At 40.1% G+C, this 24,192-nt stretch overlaps 1 protein-coding gene across 4 annotated transcripts in view; it reads right to left on the bottom strand.

The window, feature by feature from the left end:
- Nucleotides 1–21,123, bottom strand: part of LOC133661354 (ubiquitin carboxyl-terminal hydrolase 15-like) — a 28,284-nt gene extending 7,161 nt beyond the window's left edge. The window contains exons 1-20 of one of the 4 annotated variants that reach the window (XM_062064507.1): nt 20,970–21,123; nt 16,557–16,684; nt 15,222–15,352; nt 13,054–13,180; nt 10,277–10,422; nt 9,904–9,965; nt 9,529–9,618; nt 5,511–5,658; nt 5,167–5,340; nt 4,937–5,095; nt 4,641–4,865; nt 4,487–4,570; nt 3,953–4,047; nt 2,258–2,446; nt 2,026–2,144; nt 1,674–1,958; nt 1,539–1,609; nt 1,340–1,455; nt 1,120–1,269; nt 948–1,051 (exon numbers count right to left, since the gene is read on the bottom strand). In XM_062064507.1, the coding sequence (XP_061920491.1) occupies nt 948–1,051; nt 1,120–1,269; nt 1,340–1,455; nt 1,539–1,609; nt 1,674–1,958; nt 2,026–2,144; nt 2,258–2,446; nt 3,953–4,047; nt 4,487–4,570; nt 4,641–4,865; nt 4,937–5,095; nt 5,167–5,340; nt 5,511–5,658; nt 9,529–9,618; nt 9,904–9,965; nt 10,277–10,422; nt 13,054–13,180; nt 15,222–15,352; nt 16,557–16,684; nt 20,970–21,058 (2,692 nt within the window). In that variant the 5' untranslated portion in view covers nt 21,059–21,123. Of the gene's footprint in view, nt 1–947; nt 1,052–1,119; nt 1,270–1,339; nt 1,479–1,538; nt 1,610–1,673; nt 1,959–2,025; nt 2,145–2,257; nt 2,447–3,952; nt 4,048–4,486; nt 4,571–4,640; nt 4,866–4,936; nt 5,096–5,166; nt 5,341–5,510; nt 5,659–5,818; nt 6,850–9,528; nt 9,619–9,903; nt 9,966–10,276; nt 10,423–13,053; nt 13,181–15,221; nt 15,353–16,556; nt 16,685–20,969 lie in introns of those variants that run through there. The other 3 variants (XM_062064508.1, XM_062064510.1, XM_062064509.1) reach the window with 3 other exon arrangements.
- Nucleotides 21,124–24,192: the final 3,069 nt, after the last annotated feature.

The raw sequence follows: 24,192 nt of genomic DNA on the forward strand, positions 1-24,192 counted from the left end.
GCCTAGTGGTTAGAGTGTCCGCCCTGAGATCGGTAGGTCGTGAGTTCATACCAAAGACTATAAAAATGGGACCCATTACCTCCCTGCTTGGCACTCAGCATCAAGGGTTGGAATTGGGGGTTAAATCAACAAATATGATCCCCGGGCGCAGCCACCGCTACTGCTCACTGCTCCCCTCACCTCCCAGGGGGTGATCAAGGGTGATGGGTCAAATGCAGAGAATAATTTTGCCACACCTAGTGTGTGTGTGACAATCATGGGTACTTTTTAATGCTTAAAATGAGCAAATACTGCAAATATTACATGTTATCATGAATGTGCCTGTTACCACAGTATCAACATACTTACAGTATGTATATAAAGCAGTGTTGGAGGTTTTTGGAGGGCTTTATAGAAGGAATAGATCGTACCCCCATTTACTGTATTGTTAGCTGCCTCTTACGTGCAGTTTGTTTGTATTTAGAATAAACACAAAAAGAAATAAGTGTGTTCTTGTCTCAAAAGAATTGTGAATGATGGGCAACTTGTAAAAAAAGTTCTGCGAAGTAGCAAGCAGGGGTGTGAAAATCTTTGGTCACTTACCGATTTAATGCAATTCCGATTGTGACGATTCGATACAGAATCTATTTTCGATTCAACAATGCATTATTTGGTATTAATAGTTATAATGAACACTATTACGACACTTTTTAAAAAGAGGTGGCAGGTTAAAAAAAAACCTTACAGTCGCATGGAGACGGCCTAAAAACATCTTTTAAAAAATTGATTCTTAGAAAAACTAAAAATCTGGTTTGTTTTTAATCGAATTTTGAAAATTATGAATCGATTTAAAATCGGAATGAATAATAATAGCGATTCAAATGTGAATCTTTTTTTTTTCTGCACCCCTACCAGCAAGTATCCTGATTCTTAGCTTACATAACAAGACAACCAATGAAAAGTCTTACAGTGGCCTCCCCCCATGCCGCCATAATGGTTGGACACAGCAATGAGGTCGTAAAGACAAGGCCCGCTGTTGGGGTTGATCAGGAACTCCGACATATCCAAATTGCTGCAGGAACAACGTGTGAGAAAGGTGAGGGAATCAGACAGACGATGCTGCTTCAATGAATAGTGCACCTTAGTGGGAAGTCAACAAGGGAGTCGAGCTTGTCCCTCATATAGCGACTGTAGGAGAACCTCTTTAAATGGACCACCAACACTGGGGGCAAAGACCAAAGGTCCAGTTTCTTGGTGGCCTGTTGGTGCTCCTTACAGTTTGGACAGTACCTGCAGACATGTGCACGTCAACTATGGAATAAGGGTTGTTATAAACTGATAAGAGCATACGACAACATACCAAGGGTCCTCGGCTCCCAGCTTCTCCTTTGTAGTGAACAGCTCAATGCAGTCCTTTAGCTTAAAGAAAGCCTTCTTCTGAGGCTTGTACTCCATGCTCTCATGCTTGTCAAAGTCCTGTTTTAAAAATATCCAATACCCTGAAGAGGACATACTGTGTACTTATAAGAGAAGAGCTTCATTGGTGCTGCCGGTTTTACCTCAACAACTGTGTCGTCAAAGTACTTCTTCCTCATCTCGGGCTCCCAGTCCAAAGAAAGATAGGAACGGTCTAAAAGAAAGAAAGAACTAATTTATTTGGTAATGGGAATCGAGAAGAACATGTGAACGTCTACCACTGAGTCGTAAGTGTCCCTCATCAAAGCGGATCTGCCGCGTGTCGTCCTTGATGAGGGAGAAGTCTGTCTTTCCCATGTTGTTCAGCTGGAATGTGAAATGTCTTTTTCTGTTGTGCCCAGTGGTGCTCTGCTGGCCTTTGGTGGAGTTCTGCGGGGCGACTATGCCGTTCTCCAGCTCGTTGTCTCCTCCCACGGAGTCCTCTGACTGGCTGTTGTCATTCTCTGAGGGTAGCTCTTGATCCTGACTGGACTCCTCATCCTGTTCGTCAGTCTCCATCTCACCTGAAATAAGATTGATTCACAGGTTAAACAACGTTTTTCATTCACGGTGACTATGTGATGCACTGACTTGGCGACCCCTCCTCCAGTAGGCCATTAGTAGCGTTGCCATTGACAGTGTGTGGTTTGGTGGACTGACTCTCTTCGCAGTCGTCCTCATCTTCTTCCACAGAGGATCTCACAAACCGGCTGCATAACACAAGCTCACTTTTATTCAAAGCAACCCCTCAGCGGCAGCATTAAAAATGCAGTTAATGGAGTGGTTTATGTTTATTATCTTTGCTTGTGTAGTATTAACCCACCAGAGGCGAATTAGCAGCATGTTGTAGAGTTTGTCCTCGCTCAGCGTCCTAGGGACAGCGATGAGGAAAGGCAGTCCGAACAGCGGCGTGCTGGTGTGGTTGTATCCCGACTGTTTATACTTTTCCCTCAGGTGCACTGGGATGACCACGTGGTCCGTGTCCTCCACCCGGTTCACCGCTACCTCAAAGCTATGGTGGAGAGGTAAAATTCACATAATTCACTTTACAAGACCTACAGTAAAAATGAAGGAAGTTCCGATCAGGGCTTTAAGCTGATGTTTTTGATACCAATCATCCATTAGTGAGATTGGCCGATGCCAATACCAATCACATGTATTAACTGTATATTTTTCAATTTATTAATGACAACTTGCGCCATCTTTTAGGTAACCATCCCTGATTAAGGTAAAGGAGTATGTACAGTCAAAAATAAATTGTGTGATTAATCTGCGTGTATACATGATTAATGCAATTAATTTTTGTGATTAATCACATGAGGTAACTCATTATTTTTGACAGCACTAATTTAAACTAGATTGTTATTCTCTTTCTCAGTGTGTAACATGTTCAGCATCATCCTCCAGTGATAACACGACATGATAATGATACCTAAGATGCAATGAATCGTCGTTCATCTGCATTAATGAAGATGATTGTTATTAGCTTAGAGGAGCAATTCCACATTGTGTATGGACACACATAATTAAACTAGTTTGTTATTCTCTTTCTCAGTGTGTAACATGTTCAGCATCATCCTCCAGTGATAACACGACATGATAATGATACCTAAGATGCAATGCATCGTCGTTCATCTGCATTAATGAAGATGATTGTTATTAGCTTAGAGGAGCAACTCCACATTGTGTATGGACACACATAATTAGCTGCCAGCCGCTCATCTTTTGAGGGACTTAAAAAAAAAATACAGTATCATCAGCCAGAGGGGATCAGTGTTTGTGATCGGTATTAAAATGCATTAATCGGCAATTGTGATCACATACTTTTTCACAAAAATAGGCCGATACTGATCAGTGGCTAATTGATCAGCACATCCCATCGAAATGAGCTGCCCTGTCAAAAAAAAGCTATTAGTTGCATAATTAGATAGCGGTGTGTATTGACTTACGCTGCAACATCAAAATATGCTACCTTAAGTTTCGAAAGGCTGATTTTTGTTAACAAATTATGCTTCGACTATAGAATGGCAATTTTTTTTTTTTTACGACATACAGGTAGCACATTCTGACAGAAGTATTTAGTCATCATAAATTGCTTCCACTACTGCAAGATAGTTGGGAATGACTCTTATTGTCATAGTTCCTCTGTGTACACGCAACCTTTGTTTTCACTTCATTGTTTTTACTGAAATTATTATTCCTGTTTAAACGGTGATGAAAATAAAAAATGTAAGCTACCATAATGAGTGTCAATATGAAAATACTCACACTTGTAATTGCCTACATGGTTACTGGTCAGAAGACACTATGAAATAAATGTATTTAAAAATAATAACTTGCTTGTAGCGCCAGTGACTAAGTCTGCTATTTATCTACACGAGGTAGAGCATTTCGACGGATATTTAGCTCGAGAAAACGTTTAGTGTGCATGCTCAGTAGCATGATGTGGCTCATTTTGACTGATAGCTCATTCCGACAGAACACTGGCAGTTCGATCCAATAAAAACATGGCACTTACACGTAGATGTCGTCTCTCTCCATGATGCTGCTGAGATTGTCATTGGTGGCGAAGATCCGATGGAAACGGTGGCTGTAGATGTCTGTTACGATCATCTGAGGTGAACCCAAGAGAGAAAAGGGTTGAAGTATGGGCCAAAGAAGATTTGCATTTGATTTTGGTGGACATCCAGGAGACCTGTTTCCATTTTTGCCAACCATGCAAAATAAATTTTAATTTTTTCTAACATTTCAGACAATAATGCTTGAAACCTAATGGCAAATTACTGGAATAAGGAGTGGATGGGTAACTATGAAGCTGTTCAATTTGGTGCCAAAATAGGATTGTTACATCTTGGCACAGATGTACACTGAGTGTCTTTCTGGTTTCAAACACAAAAAGGACAAAACATAGCCCCATTTGCATGGTGAAACTGTATGACCAAGGACACTCTGAATGATTAAATGTCTACACTGGGCTGTCTGACAGTAGGGAAAGGTCAGCATTTTAATGTGATAGCTCTTAAAGAGATGGAGCTGACTGTTAAGTCCATACCTTCTCAGCAGGTACCTCAGACAGGATGGAGAGGGAGGTACACAAGTCCGAGATGTAGCCCACCTTTGGCACGGTCAGCTTGTACTGAAAAAAATAGTCTCTGTAAGGCCATGTCAGGAGGATGTAGAAAACTCTCCCAAGTAGTGACTGTTACCTGTATGGGTTTGGCCAGAGGGTCCAATCTGACTAGATAAACCTCCAGAGTGCGCTCCTTCTTCATGGGCAAAGGCAGCGTCAAGTAGCAGAAAGGATCAAATGTCACAGAGACCTTGGCGCACACAGGACACACCAAGGTGGACTTAAAAAGGCCATGAAAGATGTCTACGATTATGGAGTCGTTTCTCTTGATGTGGCTCTCCCATGCTTCCTCTGCCACTACCTGTCAGGAAAAATATTTTCAATCCGTTATCAATACTCCACGGCTTGAATGAAAAAAAATCTTCCAGGCACCTTATCTGGCCGGCCATTAGCATCTTTTAGCTGAATGTAAGGCTTCTTCCTGATCCGGTTCAGATCCTCGTGTAGACCATCCAGGAGGAAAGCCAGCAGCTCATGAGAGTCTTGCTGCTGGTAGCCTGAGAATTGAGGGGCGAAGCGGCCCACCTGCGTCTATAAAACACAATACTAAACATTAAAAAAACATAATTCTTACCAAACATACTTTTTGGTAGAAGTTTCACCTTAAAAGGTCTTGGGGTAACGTAGCTGTATTTGCAGGACCATAGCTGCTTTATAAGCTCGGCGTAGGCTTTGGCAATCTCTCCCTTCATGCCCAGTGGGTTGTCCTCATTCAGCTCACTGGTGTACTTGTCTTTGAAGAAGTAGTCCGTGAGGGGAGGGGTATTACTTAAACACTAAGGACACAAAAGCAACAGAGGACAATGTTAATTACAGATTGGATTCCAGCTTCATTTATAATTAAAGCGCCAGATTCTCCTTGGCTGAGGCATCATTCTTCTGGTCCTTTTATCAGGTCATCGCTCAACAATTTGGATTAGTCAGTCCTTGTCGAGTATGTTGTTACCTGCACAGCAGAGTTCATGAAGCAGGTATTGCCGAGGTTCGAGAGTCCACAGAGACCCGCACGTTCACTTTGTCTGCTCTGCTCAGAGTAGTCATAGTTGTTACTGTACGAGTGGTAAGAAGGTAGGCTATAGCTTGAATTCTTCACACTGCAAACAAGAGGACATGTTAAACAGGGTTAGTTAGTTTGCTGAACTGCTTTGCTCACAGAAAAAGTCATGAAAACAGACAAATATTGCTATGTCCATGTATTTAGCTGGTCTCTAAAATGACCAATGCTGTTAACTAGGCTCGCAGCGAGCAGCAGACCTCTGAAAGGGCTGCGAAGCAGCGTTACTTGTTTCTGGCTCCCACTGGTCAAGAGAAACCGCCGGGAGGGTGGCGGCGGCAACAGCCTCGCAGTTCAGCACAGAGTGGTCCACTCTTCGGCTGTCCAGTTCCACCGATTCAGACCTTAGGCACCACCAGCAACAAAGGAGCATGACATCTCAGCCCCGCCCCGGCCCATGCCAACCTGCATGTCTCTACAAAAACTAATCGAGGGGCAGCCTGGGTGGAGGTTGGTTTCAAGTCCTGTGCATGAAGTAAAGCTCCGTTCTCCACAGAAGAGTCTTAAAACGAGTGGCAGTCCAGCTTAAATATGGTTCAGGACAGCCTGACTCCCAGGTTTACCAAAAGCCCGCTTTAAAACAACACCTTCTGTCCTCCACTTGAAACTGATTATCTACTTACTATCCCCTCCACTAGTCCTGTCCTACACTAGTGTCCTCTAGTCTAGGTATCTTGCATCTCTCTCTGGCCTGCCTGCCGCTGCTGCCGCTCTACCGCTACCAGCAGATATTTATAGCAGCGGCAAAGATGCTCAAGAGTACTGCTAGTGAAGCTAGAGGTGCACAGGGAGAGCGAGAGAGACAGAGAGAGAGCGAGGAAGAGGCAGAGGAGGGGACAGTACAAGGGGGTGTGGTAAAAAGAAAGGAGAAACAAGATGGGGTTGGAGGGAAGAAGCCGATCGACTGCATCAAGCTGAGGTTGCAGTTTTTTCACAAGCCTCCCTGTAAATGTACAGTAATGCATGTTCGTACACGCAATCTATTACTCTCCCACACTTTGGCACTCCCTCTTTCATGCTCTTTTTAATATGCCATGGTTGTCTAAAAAGGCTCTTAAAGAGGTGGGGCAAGGGTGTCTAAATAAATCAACCTATACCTGAAGAAAGTGCATTTTTATGACCCTGGCTGTGTGTGGCTGTGTGTGTGTGTGGAGGCAAGAGAAGAGGAGATCAGATGAGTATTCTGAAGGTCAGAGAACATATGCATGGCAATGAGCTGGTGGGAGAGGGACGCAGGAAGGAGAGTGAAGGGATGTCACCCCAAATGACAGTGACACTGCTGCTACAGAGCATTGTGATCACAGCAAACTGTCAACACCAAAAATGTCAAAAGTCTTATGCAATGTGGGGCCAATATGAGAAAAAAAAAAAAAAAAAAGGAGGACGCATGCATAATTTAGATGAAACAATGGCGCCGGCACGACAGCAAACCAAGGGCAGAAAAGCTACGGCGAAAAGTAACCCCAAATTCACAAAGTTACTAGCAGTGTACAGAAAAAGATGCCACTGATAAATGAATGTATGTAAGCACACCTCGCTTCATTATGCAATCAAGGGTTATATCTCACAAATGACAAAAAAACCAGCATGCAGCATGAACAGGAGAGGACAGTAGAGGAGACAGCTCCACTCTGACAAGCAGTGCTCTCTGTAGTGAAAGGCTGATGTCGGTTCCAACACTTCTGCTGCCAACCTTCACAGACACAAGTTGAAATGACTTGGTTTGTAAAACAAACTTGCCTGTTGTGTTAGCATTGCAACATTTGTCTTCATGGACCTCTGCTAGACAGGTATGAACAGCTACAGAGCATCTTTTAATCATTGATACTACACAGCCTGTACTTGGACTGTAAAAAAATGCTGTCTGAAAGAGCCACCACAGGTTCCTGTAATGTAGCTTAGTTAATTTTTCACCAGGCTGTACGCCTATTGGCGCGTCTATTGAGACCAATGCATTTCAGCAATGTGTTAAGACAACATTTAGCTTTGGTTTGTCACTATCATCTTGCACCACGATGTTGCAAGATAATCCAAAATTTCCCACAATTATTGTGAAGTTATCAAGGTGCTGATTTAAAAACAGCAATCTTCATAAGTTGCAACCACCCACAACTTGGGTCCAACGTTACTGGGCAACGGTGAAAACTCAATTAAATTCAATCCACACATGTTTTGTTTTGTTTTCTTTTGCGGATACAGTACAGTGGTACCTTGACTTACGAGGTTATTTGGTTCTCTTGACACCAAGTGCCTCGAAAAACTTGTACCGCGAAACTCCGTCACCCACCGAAATGCATCTAAATCGATTTAATCAGTGCTTTGACCCCCCCAAAACAGCACAATTTTAACATGTAACGTCTTTAAAAAGATAAACTAATTAGTTTTCTGAAGTAATGTTATGATAATAATAGAAATAATGATGAATGTACACCATCGGACAACAGACTTCTACAGTATCTAATTCAAACTGTTTCTTCGTTAAACACGTCATCAGCAGCTACTCCATGTTTTCATAGATAGTTCACCGTTTCGATATTATTTTAACATCCTTGGCTGGTGTTATAGTTCTCCTTAGGTATGGCGCAGTCTAGCAGTGCTATAAACTTAAACTGCTTCACCAAGAGGCTACATGGTCTGTCATGTTTTGAGTGATATAATTATTAAAGTTAACTCATCCACTTATCCTCAGTAGTGTCCTTTCAACAACATTTTTTTGTTAGCATGGTTGAAAACAAAGTTATGTCGATCTCTAGATATAAGCTAAAGCTAGCGAGTAAGACCAGATGTTTTGGTCAAATCTTAGGGAGTTCACTGTGGCATTCGCTGCGTTAACTAGCGGTGGGGAGGTTCGTAACCCAAATTTTGGCTCGTAACTTCAAGCATTAAGCGATAAACTGGGGCACCTCTATCCCAACTGTCTGAGAAAAAATATATTTTATAGAAAACAAGTATAGTTTTACATATAGAAAACAATGCAAAATGTATATAAATGACAAATGTAATGCATAAAAGAACATTTGATATCACTTTTAGAAGTCTTTTGTTGGCAAAAAATTACAATGAGCAAAGAGGGAATAGGGAAAGGGAGACCCCCACAGACGCCAACTTTGTAGTTTGCTACGAGTTCTTTCTCAAATTCAAGAGGCTTTCTCACCTTCTTTGTCATAGTGCTTGCACTTGCAACTTTCTGTGGCCCCCTTTTGCAGTTATAGCCAATAAAAAAGCAGAGACTGACTTACCAACATGTTGAATTCTTTGTTTGGACACTGGATTTAACAAACAACAATAGACTAATTTGTTATGCGCATTATTTTGGCTGTACGATAATCAAGACGATTCACGAACACCAAAATCATGCAATAAGTGAGGTGTACGAAAACCGGGGTAACACTGCAAGAAGATTTTTTTGTTCACGAATAATATACATATATATCACTACATGCGAGTCAGTAACTGATCCGTCAAGAGGTTTACGTGGGCCACTGATCTACTCCACTAAGCGCGTAAACGTCTTGTATGCACACATTAGGATAAAGGTGGTCAGGGTGAAATCAAGAAACTGTGCCACACTGCATGTGAGCTATCAACTGACAAGGATAAACGCTGACTCAGGCACCCGTAGGCACCAGTAAGCAACGAGCAGAGAGCAATGCTGTCGCTGGATTGCAAAGAAATCAATCACACTTCCCTTGCTGCCACCTCAAACAATTGAAACTGCATCCTTAGCAATTCTCTTTCAGCCCCAAATCCACAGCCAGAGACAGACGGACAAGCCTGAGTCAAATTGGATACTCTAAACTGCTTTCACTGGAAGAATTAAGGTAAAATTTGTGCGACAAAAATAAATTGTCAATGGGTCAATCTCTGGCTGTTGGCACCCACACACACCGCTCCGCTACTTGAGCCTTACTTCCTGCTGTTGAAGCTGCTGTTATGATTGTTTGTGAGAGATGAAGGCGAGATCTTTGGCAAAGCAGAGAGATTGGAAGCACCAGATGACCTTCAAAAAGATAAAGAATAGAGCATGAGTTAGCGGAGAGAAAAAAGGCAGGGCCGCTGCAGACAGGCGTCCGACAAATCAAAACTGAAATGAATCCAAATAAAGTAGCATGTCACAAAAGGGAATGAGTGAGGCTACTAAAATGACCATATGCTGTAGCTGATGTTGACATGTTCTATTATGCAGTGAACTAGCATCCCAAGGTTTTGTCTCTAGTGTCAGTATACTGCTTGTTACAGTATTTTTTGCCACAAATAAAACAATGTAAGCCACGGCTGCTCTCACTTGGGTGCGTCTGAGCCTCGGGGCCATGTGCCATCCTCATTCTTCTGCTCTATTACGAGAACCTGCAGGAGACATCACAAAGGAAAAGCTGAGGCGGCGGAAAGAGAGGGCCTCCCGCTGCTATTGCTAATTTAAAGACGGCAAACATTCATGATGGATGAACGATTTGGCAAGTATTCACTATTGAAAGTGTATATAAAATGCAGTGGTGGCAGCTTTACACCTTAAAACAGTTCAAATCCAACACAAATGTAAAGCTACTACCTGACAAGTGTTCTATATGTCCATATATTCAGCAAGCTACATTAGTCAGATATACTGCATGGTGACCGTGCCTGAATGTTGTGCAATAATAAGCACAAAATTATCCTACCTGGCCTTGATAGAGGCCAGCATCTTGGATGGTGCTGTCGGGTTTGTTGAGAGGCTCAAAGGTGTTGCTCATGTACCGATTCCAAAGTCGGGTTTCCTTCTCATCAGGGATGCTGAAAAGTTTCCGCATCTCCTTTTCTATTAGGTCTGCAATGGAGAAATTAATCATTTACTTTGTGTAGTATACGTACATGTAAAAAATTTGTGTTCACATGTAAGGGTAGGAATTTTACGTTTTTTCGATAAAGCAAACTAACACGATACTTAACCTTACGATATGATTATTAATTAGCTCTCGACATTAATCTTTTATTTTTGCCCTATAAACATTTTTCATCGTTTTTTCTTAGCGAGTCAAATCACCGTTGAGAGACTGGTTTTAAAAAGTTATTTTAACTAACAAACACTCAATCCTTCATTAGCTCTCCTCTGTGCTTAAGAGGGACATTCTCTTATAGAGACGGTAAGATGCACTTCTGTCCTGACCAGTTTTTGGAAAATGTATTTTAAAAAGTAATTAATTTTAGTTACTCACTACTTTGCCTAAAAAATTATTGAATTAGTCAGGGAATTACTCTTTAATACATATAAACAACAATTAGGAAAAGTAATTATTGCGATACTTAAAATATCGGTTAGCTCTTGCAGGACGGCAGCTCTGTTAAATCTTTTCACTGGATTGTGTTACTTCTGGGATCGAATGTGCTTCAATGACTGTGTTGTCTCCTTGTCGACAAATGGGGTATTGTAGGATTGCAAGCTTGTCACTTCAATCATTGTTTTGTAGTTTGTTATTAGTTTGTTGTTAGTGTGTGCATGAGTGTGTGTTGTTTGCTGTGTGATGTTGCCTCTTCCTATTTGATATCAAGTGATCTGAGCCGAGGATGTCGTTGTGGCTTGCGCAGCCCTTTGAGAAACTTGTGATTAAGGGCTATAAAAATAAACTTTGATTGAAGGGACAAGTGGTAGAAATTGGATGGATGGATGATTGATTGATGGATGGATAGTACGGTGCTGGTTGTTGCTTCCATTAGTAAAAGTTACTGGTTAAGTCATGTTGACATAGAACCACATCAAAAGTGGCGTTCCACATTACTTAAAACTTATCAGTAATGTACATCAAAGTAATTAGATTACTCAATTACTAGTAAAAGTAATGGCCTTAGTAACGCGGTTATCGTATAACGCTGTCATTCCAAACACTGGACTTAAAAGAAAACATTAAAAAAATCAAACGCTGTCACATCAATTTCAACTAATCACTATAAATGTATTTAACTGCATGTCCATCTCAATTAATCTAGACTGCATTTATTTATTATCAATGTTCAATCAATTGTTTTTTAAATGTAAATAACGCAATGATTTTCAAAGCTAAAGAAATATTCTAAGACTATGATACCAACATAGTATGAAACATAGTATGATACCAAAGATGAGGATGTATCTTCCTTTATGGCATTGATGCAAATATGAATGTTTGATGTGTTTGATTCTTGACACCATGTGACATGCATAATATATAAAGCAGGGAATTGTCCACATACAGTAGAGGAAGGAGAAAACTAAGAAGAAGTTAGGCAGGAAGTTAGAAGACATGGACAAATGGAGGTTACTCTCAAAGGGGTAATCAGCAGCAAACAGAACATTTTAGTGAAGTTTCTAGAGTAGACGGGTTTATGGAATAGAATTTAGTGTGGGAATGTATATATGCAAGTATGTGAGGGGGGGAAAAGGGAGGGAACTCTGGTTCACACTGCATTACAGTAGGTGGTGGTATTGCACCTTTAACATTGAGTGTCTCCGCCATAAAACAAAAAGACGAATAAGAATTATGTCATTTGATGTGGATACAATGGACCGAATTACGAGAATGGAATTGTAATGAGAGAAGACCGAAAAGACCACTGGTATGTAAACACTATTGTTGGTCCTAAGATACAGTTGAATGTAAATATTATGTATATTGACTGTTACTTACTAAACATTGTGTTTGATGCTATCCCTGTTTGGTTTAAGGTAAAAGCTCCCGTAATAGATGTGGTGTGAAATATAAAGCCAACAAAATCTACTGAAGTTGAGATGATAAAACATCCTCTCTGACCTTCTCAGCTTTTCTCAGGACAGGCGGACAAAAGTCTTAGAGAACTTGATAATAATTATACAGAAACATAATTTGAATCCCACAACTGTTTTATATGTTATCCAGGTAGCGTTTATCGAGCAAATGGCTGGGAATTGGGCCAAAGTCACAGAAGAAGAAACAAATATAGGCACTACAATGGTAGAGTTTGGTGATTAAGCCATAATTAAAGATGTATAAATCAAAAGTGTGGACCCACATTAGCTTTTAAAGTTTGGATGGAACAAAGCTGGATAAGGACTTTGCAGTATGCAAGAAAGTGAGACACTTGGTGAGGCACGACAAACCTTTTTTTGACTATAAGCAAAATGTTGATCTAACTAAATAACTTAATAGATTCGATCTACTTGTGTTTTCTGAATGAGTTTAAAAGTTTCACTGTGTGTCAGACGACTAAAAAATTATGTTTAAAGTTATGTTGCACTGCTTTTACACTATTGCCTCTTGCACTTTGGCTGATGTTATGTAGCAAAATATTATAAACTACTTAACATTTGTCTTTGTTTTACCTGTATCGCAGCATCGCCACATCGAGATACCGTTTCAGTGAGAAATGTTTTGCGTATGGTATCGTATCATGAGGTAGCCGGAGATTTCCCAGTCCTAATAATAGTGTGCGCGTCAGTGCGACTTGCCTATTGTGTCAGCCTTGCTAAAGCGCCTGGTGATCACATTGTCCATGTTGCTGTCCTCGCATAGCTTCAGCTCAGTCAGGTACACCTCAACCTTGCAGTGTTTCACAAACATACCTTGCTCGACCACCTTGGGATGACAAAAAATACAGGCACATGAACGCAAGTACAGTTAAATGCTCAAGTAATTATTATTAGGGCTGTCAAAATTAACGCGTTAACTGACGTGATTAAACCCAAACAATTAATGCATTAATCATGTACACCTTTACATTAATCATGCAATTTATTTTGCCCGTACAAGCTCTTTTCCTTAATTGCTATACGGTCAATGATCATATAAATGCATACGTCAGTACAAAAATGAGTGAGGAGAACCCGACTGGTGTCAATCCAAATTACAGCCTGAAAGAACTTTAAACTGTTACCAATTTTGAGCAAATAAATGACATGCATTCCAGTAAAACATTTAAAAACTTTACTGGATGTTATTTTGACAACAAAACTAGTGTACAAATATCGGGTTCTTACGCAAATTTTGATTAAGAAAGCACGTAATCACCTGTGATTAATCATGATTATTTCGAATTTCCGAAACGTGATTAATCTAATGCGATTTGACAGCCCTAATGTTAGTATATTGAACAGGGGCCTCCAACTAGTAGCATGTAAGACACCAGTAGATTGCCACCTGATTTAGAGTATCTAACCAAAGGGTGGAAGAATATTTGCTTATACTATTAATATTTTCATAACCATAACATAATGCCTATAATATCAAATTACCACAAAAAAGCAGAAAGACTCTGTTTAAGTGTAGATAGGATTCACAAATAAAGCACAATTTAAATGTGGTCACAGTCATATAAATAGCACCAATAGCTCACCTCTGCTTTCTACAAGGTAGCTCCAATGCTAATGAAAGTTGGGAGAGCAGTGATATAGCGTGTGTGAGCTTGACATTTCTAACCTCATTGTGCACTTGTCACAATTACATTCCGTAGCTTTGACAAATTGATGAAACGGAAAACCATTCTTTCGGTTTATTCTCCAAATGTAAGTGTATCAATTGTTAAATTCAGCCATGATTCATGTTAGCATGAAGTCGGAGCAATGGCGGCCACTCAGCTGTCAAGAGTGGAAGGCCCAAATTAGCAGCACCTTGTAGAAACAGCTGAGAGGTTCCAACCGATTTATTTCAACACTGCACAGCTTCAGCACACATGCTCGTGTTCATATTCTCACACAACTTAACAAATGTCCATTACAAATCCAATAGTCATGCATACGCAGCTCATATTCAGCCCCCCCCCACCATCGCTACCCCAAACCTCAGATCCCCAGTGGGCCCAACATCCAAAGTGTCCGTGAGCCAAGAAGAAAAGTCGTTGCTGAGCAGAATTCCTCAAATCACAGACGAGCCAAAACCTTTTATCCCCCCACCTGTCTTCCCGGTGAAACATTCAGTCTGCCTCTCAGTATGACCTCAGCGGGCCTTCATCCACTTAAAAAAAAACAAAAAAACAAGGACGATCATTCCGCCGGTGTTAGCAACCACACAACAAAAAGAGCAAATCCCTGTGACTAAAGACCTCTTATAAATGTGTGTAGCCCCCGCCCCGCCACGCCATCCTAACACTCCATCCCCAAGAAATCTGTATGACGACTTCGTGGGAAGAAAGGAGAGATAAATAAAAATGATGATGAACCTCCTGCATGTTGTGTCTCGTAGCTCGCTCCATGTCGCTTTTCAGTCATGCAGGACGTCGCCTGAAAATAGAAACCCTTCGGCCACCTGATAGTCCCAGCGCATACATGGCAAAATGGGAGGGTCAATGTGCGAGGATGTGTGGAGGGGGTCTGGGGCAACACATTGCGGCAGCCATGATAGCATGACTAGCCAAATGTCTGAATGGGATTTGACAAGGTAGATCCTTTAAGTGGTTTGTTTCAATTTATTTTACTTTACTTTAAAATGATATTGAAAAAAATGTACGGCATCACATTTAGCACGATGGCCACAACCATACACGGTGTGCACAATGACTAATTGTTGGGACAACGCTTCCTAGCACAGACGCACAAGGTCTTGCAACACACCCCATGCAGGTAAACACAACCACTATGTGCTTTTCCCCACCCGCTCATGCTCCAATGACCCGAGTCCTTACCTTGCGCGCAATTGGCTCCAAACCCTCCGCCAGCCCGTACCAGCTGACCAACTTATTCCAGCCGTCTGTCGGCACCAGGATGTAGTCCAGCTCGTCAATGAGGTGTTCCTTAATGGCCAAAACATCTCTATCTAGAGGTTAGAGGAGGAGAAAGGGGTGTAAGCGTGGCTGGCAAAGCCAGCAAGGGGCATAACAATGAGCATCTCACACAGAACGTAACACATACACAGAGCTTTCTATTGCCCTTGCAAAAACAACAATGTTGTTTTGTACTCTTTGTGGCCATTTGCCAGAATGATGCAGCTATTCTAGTCCTCCTGTCTTAGTAGACCTGGGCCGATATTTGAGTCATTTAATCAAACGATAAAAATCCCGACAGTTAGTATTGCCGTATTAAATTAAAACTTTTGAAAAACCATTATTTATAACTAAACTTTGATAAAACTATGGAGCGACTAGTGTTAGCTTGCAAGCTAGTTTTAATGCTAACTTGAAAACAAGAGACCTTAACGTATTTCCCAATTAAGAAACTTCATACCCTAATCTAAATTGTATTATTACTGTCAAAACACCTAAGACATTATAGTATTTATATTAAACATAAAATATGTGCTGTCTTTGCACAAAGTGAACAATCTATACTCGACAGTGTCGAGTCAATTGAAACGCTGTTTTTAAAAGGAAGGGAACTCACGTAACGTCACATTCTGTAAATCGGGAGTGATCACCCAATTTGCATTTATTCAAAAAACATTCTAAAACGTTTACAAATTAAAATGGAAGAAGATAAACATATTTCAACACACAAATAAAAATAATATGGCTCTTATGAAGCCAAAACAATATCTGATATTTTCTCTGCAAATTAAGTATATTGTGGGGCTATTTAGAGGTGGCGACTTGTCCAGGGTGCACCCCGCCTTCCGCCCGATTGTAGCTGAGATAGGCTCCAGCGCCCCCCGCGACCCCAAAGGGAATAAGCGGTAGAAAATGGATGGATGGAATATAACTTGGTTAAAACATTTTATTGTGTGCATAAGTACTTTTTGAGAACATCCAACAAAACCGAGATAATAACCACAACAGTAGTAACCATGAGTATATATTTTTTTTTTAAATATACGAGAAATAAATGTTAATTGCATTTGAAAGGGTATACTTGCATTATAATTACGTTTTATAATTACATCAGTGGTTAATTTGGTCTCAAAATAATGTTGACAGTAATAATAATAATACCGTTTATCGGCAATAATTTGTAGTTCAATATATTGCCCAGCAAAATGTGTTATCGGCCCAGGCCTATGTCTAAGGATGTGCATAAACAAGTCTTACCTCTGAGAAGACCAGCGTTATCAACTGGCCCGGGGTAGACATTCTGGTCCCCCATCTGATATTTGTCCCAGCTGTCAAATCCCACATATTTCTTCCACTTTTTGAACCAGTGACTGTCTACCAGGTACCTGCAGCAACAAGCACATGTCATATTTTGCAGCTTAGATTGCTTTTTTAACCATGTTTTTGACACTATGCTTATAATATGCGCAGGTGATTCATATTTGTTTTCAAGTTCTAAATGAAGACAAAGACAATGCTATCATTGTAGGGATGTAACTGTATTGAAGATACAGCGGTACTGCGGTTTCAAAGTCCTCACAATAATGCCGTGACACGTGACGTACGGAAACTGGGTTGGTGTAGTTTTTTTTTGTCACTTTTGCGTTGGCCGGTCTGAAAATACTCTACATCTCTCAAAATCATCTTAAAGGGGAGAAAAAGAGGAAGCATTCGGCAGAAGTGTGTTCGCAGTAGATAACAGGAATTGTTATTTTTCACGTATGTGGGCTCTGTACCGAGGATGTCGTTGTGGCTTGTACAGCCCTTTGAGACACTTGTGATTTAGGGCTATAAAAATAAACATTGATTGATTGATTGATTGATTGATTGATCTAAATCTGTCCATAACTTTTTGAATTATGTTGCTAACAGACAGACAAACAAACCCTCGCGAACATGTGGCAAACGGAAACTGGGTAAGTGTAGTTTTTCTTTGTCACTTTTGCCGGTCTGAAAATAAACTACATCTCCCAAAATCATCTTAAAGGGGCGAAGAAGAGGAAGCATTCGGGAGAAGTGTGTTCGTAGTAGATAACAGGAATTGTTATCTTTCATCAAAACCTGTCCGGGGGGTGTATATTTTCAAGTATTTCTTATATATATATATATATGTATATATGTATATATGTATATATGTATATATATATATATATATATATATATATATGTATATATATATATATATATATGTATATATATGTATATATATGTATATGTATATGTATACGTATATATATGTATACGTATATATATATACGTATATATATATACGTATATATATATATGTATATATATACACATGTATATATATACACATATGTATATATGTATACATATACACATATACGTATATATATACATATATATACACACACACATATATATATATATATATATAATCCATTCATGAATGAGTATATCCGTTCGTCCACCGTGTTCAAAGGAGAAGTCTGATCTACAAAATGTGCAGGCAGCATACCCCTTCCCCTTTGAGCTGTCCTGTATGAACTGAAATTTTTTTCCAATCATTTTGGAACTTGCAAGCATACTTCTTCTTCTTACTCGTCGTCGCCATGTCTCTTCTTCGTTCTTCTGATTCATTTCTGTTATGTTTTTGGACATTACTACTTGCCGTAGTTTTGAAGCAATGCGTGATGGGAATCCGGATGTTGTGTGTCAGTGTATTAACGTGCCGGCTGGAATAAACACATGCTGAGAAATAGCTCCGTGTCTGCCTCCTTTATGGGTTATAGATAAACCTATGGATAACGGAGACATATATAATAGTCTCCTTTTCAGGTGAGAGAGGACACTAAAGGCAGTGCCTTTAAGGCACGCCCCCAATATTGTTGTCCGGGTGGAAATCGGGAGAATGGTTGCCCCGGGAGATTTTCGGGAGGGGCACTGAAATTCGGGAGTTTCCCGGGAAAATCGGGAGGGTTGGCAAGTATGCACTAAACTGTACATTTGTGTTTTTTTACTTTTTTATATTTTTTTAAATATTTGCTTGTAACAGTAAACTATTCTTTGTACTTAAAATTAGGGATGTCCGATAATATCGGACTGCCAATATTATCGGCCGATAAATTCTTTAAAATGTAATATCGGAAATTATCGGTATCAGTTGCAAAGTTATCGGTATAGGTTTCATAAAGTAAAATGTATGACTTTTTAAAACACTGCTGTGTACACGGACGTAGGGAGAAACACAGAGCTCCTTTGCATGCCGGCCCAGTCACATGATATCTACGGCTTTTCACACACACGAGTGAATGCAAGGCATACTTGATCAACAACCATACAGGTCACACTGAGTGTAGCCATGTAAACAATTTTAACACTGTTACAAATATGCGCCACACTGTGACGGACACCAAACAAGAACGACAAACACATTTCGGGAGAACATCCGCACCGTACCACAACATAAACACAACAGAACAAATACCCAGAACCCCTTGCGGCACTAACTCTTCCGGGACGCTACAATATACACCCCCGCTACCCCTACCCGCCCCCCAAACCCTGCCCACCTCAACCTTCTCATGCTCTCTCAGGGAGAGCATGTCCCAAATTCCAAGCTGCTGTTTTGAGGCATGTTAAAAAAAATAATGCACTTTGTGACTTCAATAATAAATATGGCAGTGCCATGTTGGCATTTTTTTCCCCCTCCCGAATTTCTCCCGATTTCCACCCAGACAACAATATTGGGGGCGTGCCTTAAATATTATGTGATTGGGCCGGCACGCAAAGGCAGTGTGTGCCGGCCCAATCACATAATATCTACTATAATATTTCACACACACACAAGTGAATGCAAGGCATACTTGGTCAACAGCCATACAGGTCACACTGAGGGTGGCCGTATAAAAAACTTTAACACTGTTACAAATATGCGCCACACTGTGAACCCACACCAAACAAGAATGACAAACACATTCCGGGAGAACATCCGCACCGTAACACAACATAACAAATACCCAGAACACTTTGCAGCACTAACTCTTCCGGACGCTACAATATACACCCTCCGTTACCCCCGCCCACCTCAACCTACTCATGCTCTCTCAGGGAGAGCTTGTCTCAAATTCCAAGCTGCTGTTTTGAGGCATGTTAAAAAAAAATAATGCACTTTGTGACTTCAATAATAAAAATGGCAGTGCCATGTTGGCATTTTTTTCCATAACTTGAGTTGATTTATTTTGGAAAACCTTGTTACATTGTTTAAGGCATCCAGCGGCGGGCATCGCAACAAAATTAGCCATAATAATGTGTTAATTCCACGACTGTATATATCGGTATCGGTTGATATCGGAATCGGTAATTAAGAGTTGGACAATATCGGAATATCGGATTTCGGCAAAAAAGCCATTATCGGACATCTCTACTTAAAATACATGTTAATATAGCATAACATAATTAGAACATTTGAACATTATGTTTGTGTTCAAATACAGGAATGCGTATCCTAAACATTACTGCTGCTTCATTGTACACACAATGGCATTTTTAGCAAGCCTTTTTAGGGGTGGGTACAATACCACAATAATAATATCGTACCGTGACAATATCGTACCGTACTCTATCCTCCTCCAAAACCGCACTAAAGAACACCTCCAGGCAACTTCAACCTTAAACTAACTCTCTCTTCCACATCCTACCTCCCCGGTAGGATGTGGAATCCATTTGATTTACAATCAAATGGATTTACATTTGATTGTAAATAATCAAATGTAGATACTTATTCTTATGCTTTCCGATCTCTCTATGTCCACTACTTGCTGTACATATCCTACCAAGTCAGTCCTACACTGTTCCAATGTCCTTTTCTCTGATGATGCAATTGTTGATGACTGAAGTGTTGATATCAACCAAACCTAACCCCACCTCCACATCCCGGATTGTAAATAATGTAAATAATTCAATGTATATACTCTGATGATTAACTTGTGTGATGACTGTATTATGATGATAGTATATATCTGTGTCATGAATCTATCAAGTGGACCCCGACTTAAACAAGTTGAAAAACATTTAGTGGTCAATTGTACGGAATATGTACTTCACTGTGCAATTTACTAATAAAAGAATCAATCAATCAATCAACCGTGGCCTTAATACCGTGACAATATCGTATCGTGAGATTTTGATTTTCAGTCCCTACATAATTGCTATGCGGCTCTAACTTTTAAGAAGTAAACATTTGTGGTAGAAGTGGCACTGTTAACGCCGAGTTCGAGTTGCTTAATTTGAGGCCAGCTGGCTCTGTGATATTGACAGGTGCTTCTTTTTCAGACTCCGCCCTACAGAAAGTCGACGGATGGACTCACTGACAGCTAGCTTGCTTGGTCATCGCAAGTGACACGGTACTTCCGTAAATATTGACTTGAAGCGCTGTGAAGTGACACCGGAGTGGCAGTTACTAGTAAACAATGCAAATGTAAACTTTAAAACGTAGTAGCGTGTAACTAAATCGACGCTAACTGACACACATGCGAGCTAGCTCCAAGCTAACTGTCAACACGGCCCATTTAGCGCCACTTTCCACAAGCTCCGTGACGTTGTCAGCCGCCGCTAACAACAGCGGCGGCTGCGCGGCACTTGTCCAAAAGGTTCCAACTCGAGTCTCACCAAGTGTCTCCTTTTTTTAGTTGCGTTTTCATTAGTGCCGCGACCTCTCCTCTCTGGGTTTCCAGATCGGCCGCTCCTCCTTCCGCCATCTTTCCTCAGTCATCCCCCGGTGCATGATGGGGAGGAAGGGGGGCCCGCTTCAGGGGCACGTAGTGAGTGTCAACGCGGTGACGCAATGGATGTCAGCCAATCACAAGACGGCAACGACAGTGACGTAAAAAGGCAAAAATATAGCTGATGGTTGTCATTCTTTTTCAAAAGTTGTGACGAAGTAGCATGTTTTTTTAAATCTAAAGTGTTGTTTTTTTATAATAAAGTAAGCACAAATTGCTTATTACTTTATAATTTATGATTTTTTTGATTTTTTTTTACAGTGCTGATACGAATAATTAAAAATATAACGAAAATTTGTATTTAATTAGATAGGCTCCAGCACCCCCCGCGACCCCGATAGGGACAAGCGGTAGGAAATGGATGGATGTGTGAATTCTCTAAAGCGGGGGTCAGCAACCCGCGGCTCTTTAGTGCCGACCTAGTGGCTCCCTGAAGCATTTTTCAAAAAGGATTGAAAATGGAAAAAGATGGGGGGGAAATATTTGTTATTGTTTTAGTATGTTTTTTGTTTTGAGGACAAACTGTTTAATACGTTTGTGTGTATGCTTCACTGATGAGCGTATTTGGTGAACATCGTTTTGTCCTACTAATTTTGGGGGTTCTTGAACTCACCGCAGTGTGGACTGTGACGCAACAGTTTGTTTACATGTAAAATCTTGCACTCCTTCTTTGTCTCATTTTGTCCACCAAACGTTTTATGCTGTGCGTGAATGCACAAAGGTGGGCTTTGTTGATGTTATTGACTTGTGTGGAGTGCTAATCAGGCATATTTTGTCACTGCATGACTGCAAGCTAATCGATGCTAACATGCTATTTAGGCTAGCTGTATGTACATATTGCATCATTATGCCTCATTTGTGGCTATATTTGAGCTAATATAATATCATTTACTTTTATCCTCTTTGTATATAATTTAGTTTGGCATGTCTCATGACATATTATATGTATGTAATATTGGCTGCATTTCTCATAGTTGTTTGTGTGCCATGTTGTTCCAGACTACAGCAAACAGTACCTCGCTTGCCAAAGATTGTAATAAATCTATTAAAAGAAGACTGCCTGCCGTTTCCTTTAACTTGGACACACACATCTATACCTTTGGCCATTAAAAGCCAGTAATTTCCAGGACTTATCTCAACTTCTGAGTAGCCTCTGATTTACTAATGGTTTTCTAATGTTGTAAAAATGTGTAGAATAAATATAACATTTCAACAATTCTGTCAAAGAAGATTTGCTTCAGCCTGCAACACATAGTCATTTTGATAGAAGGCTAATATAGCTAATATAGACAATTACATCATGAGTTGCCTTCATTATAACACTTATTTACGGCCTTTCATTTTTTGCGGCTCCAGACAGATTTGTTTTTTGTATTTTTGGTCCAATATGGCTCTTTCAACATTTTGGGTTGCCGACCCCTGCTCTAAAGCAGTATTCTAAATATTATTCTGTCCTATTTTTCGTCCGCCTTCTTCTCCCACATTTTTTTATCAAATTAAAATCTTTCCACTTTCAAAACGTCCGGCTCATTCATGACGCACTTGCTAACATTTTTATGTTGTCCAAAATTTCCCAAATTATCAGGCATTCCACATTTTCCGGGGACATATTTTAACATGCAAAATGAATAGACTTTGTTTTAACTTTTTATAATTTTCCATATTTCCCAACCAATTTTAAACTATCCCAAAGTCAAAATGCTCCCTGCTAATGTTAGTCAATTGCGAGCATGCTGACATTATATTTGGGCACTTGACACATGCTAACTCTTAGCATGCAAACTTTTTTAGCAATTTTTGCAGGTGTCATATATTTTGGTACTCGGCGCATGCTAAATGTTGTTAGCTTTTTAGGTAATGTCGCAGTACACTCCAGAGTCTGATACGGGTAATATGTAAGCATGCTGGCTATTATTTAAGCAATTTTTTCAGACATAAATCTCCCAGTCAAATATGTTGGTACATGGCGCATGCCTACTGGTTAGCATGCTAGCTTTTTTAGATATTTTTGAAGTTATACACCCCAGAGTCATACATTTGGTACTTGACATGCTAACTGTTATATCTTTGTTACTTGATGCGATCTGGCTACTGTGCTAACTGGTAATTGGGGTGCCATGGCTCGTTTGGTAGAGCGGCCGTGCCAGCAACTTGAAGGTTCCAGGTTCGATCCCCGCTTCTGCTATCCTCGTCCCTGCCGTTGTGTCCTTGGGCAAGACACTTTACCCACCTGCTCCCAGTGCCACCCAAAACTGGTTTAAATGTCACTTAGATATTGGGTTTCACTATGTAGCGCTTTGAGTCACTAGAGAAAAGTGCTATATAAATTTAATTCATTTCACTTATATTTCAGTTCGACTTCAGCATTCACATGCAATTTTTTGCAAAATGTAAGGACATTTTTTCTGGGTTTTTACAATTGTAATGTATGGCGCTATGTAGTATATGCTTGTTAGCGTTAATTATAGCCATTATTCCTGACTTCATCATTTTGATTCATTAAAAAAAAGAAATAGCACAAATTGTTGCATTAGTTGATCAATTTGAACTTATTTTCTTATTGAGTTTATTTTATTTTCTTAGGCTCCGCGACCCCGAAAGGGACAAGCGGTAGAAAAGGGATGGATGGATGGATGTTCAGTATTAAATGGCTCAAGTCAGTCAAAAATAGGAATTATTTTCTTTTTTGATTTCAGGCAAATTGATGCACTTTAAATATTTTCTAAAAAACAATGTCAATAGTTATTTTTTGCTGTAAGTTGATCTGTATTACTTTTGTCTATTTTGTTTTTGTTTAATGTTTCTAAAGACACAATGTCGTGCAGAGGTGTACTTACAACAATTTTATAGACAAATGATACTACCGGTATTTAAAGTAGCGATGTGGAGAAAATAATTGAGAAGCATTCCTCTACTCCAAATGGTCAATGACAGCTTACATTTACCTTTGGTATGACCATCTTCAGATGTTTTAGCCCCCCAAAATCCCAGAATGCTTTAGGGTTAACTTATGAAATATGTTCTGTCCTCAGTATTTTCCCTTGTAAGGGTTTGTAAATACAGATAAAGATATACTTGGAAGGATAGTGATTTACACATGTTTTGTTGTC

The sequence above is a fragment of the Entelurus aequoreus genome, linkage group LG12 (genome assembly GCF_033978785.1).
Source record: "Entelurus aequoreus isolate RoL-2023_Sb linkage group LG12, RoL_Eaeq_v1.1, whole genome shotgun sequence".
NCBI lineage: Eukaryota > Metazoa > Chordata > Actinopteri > Syngnathiformes > Syngnathidae > Entelurus > Entelurus aequoreus.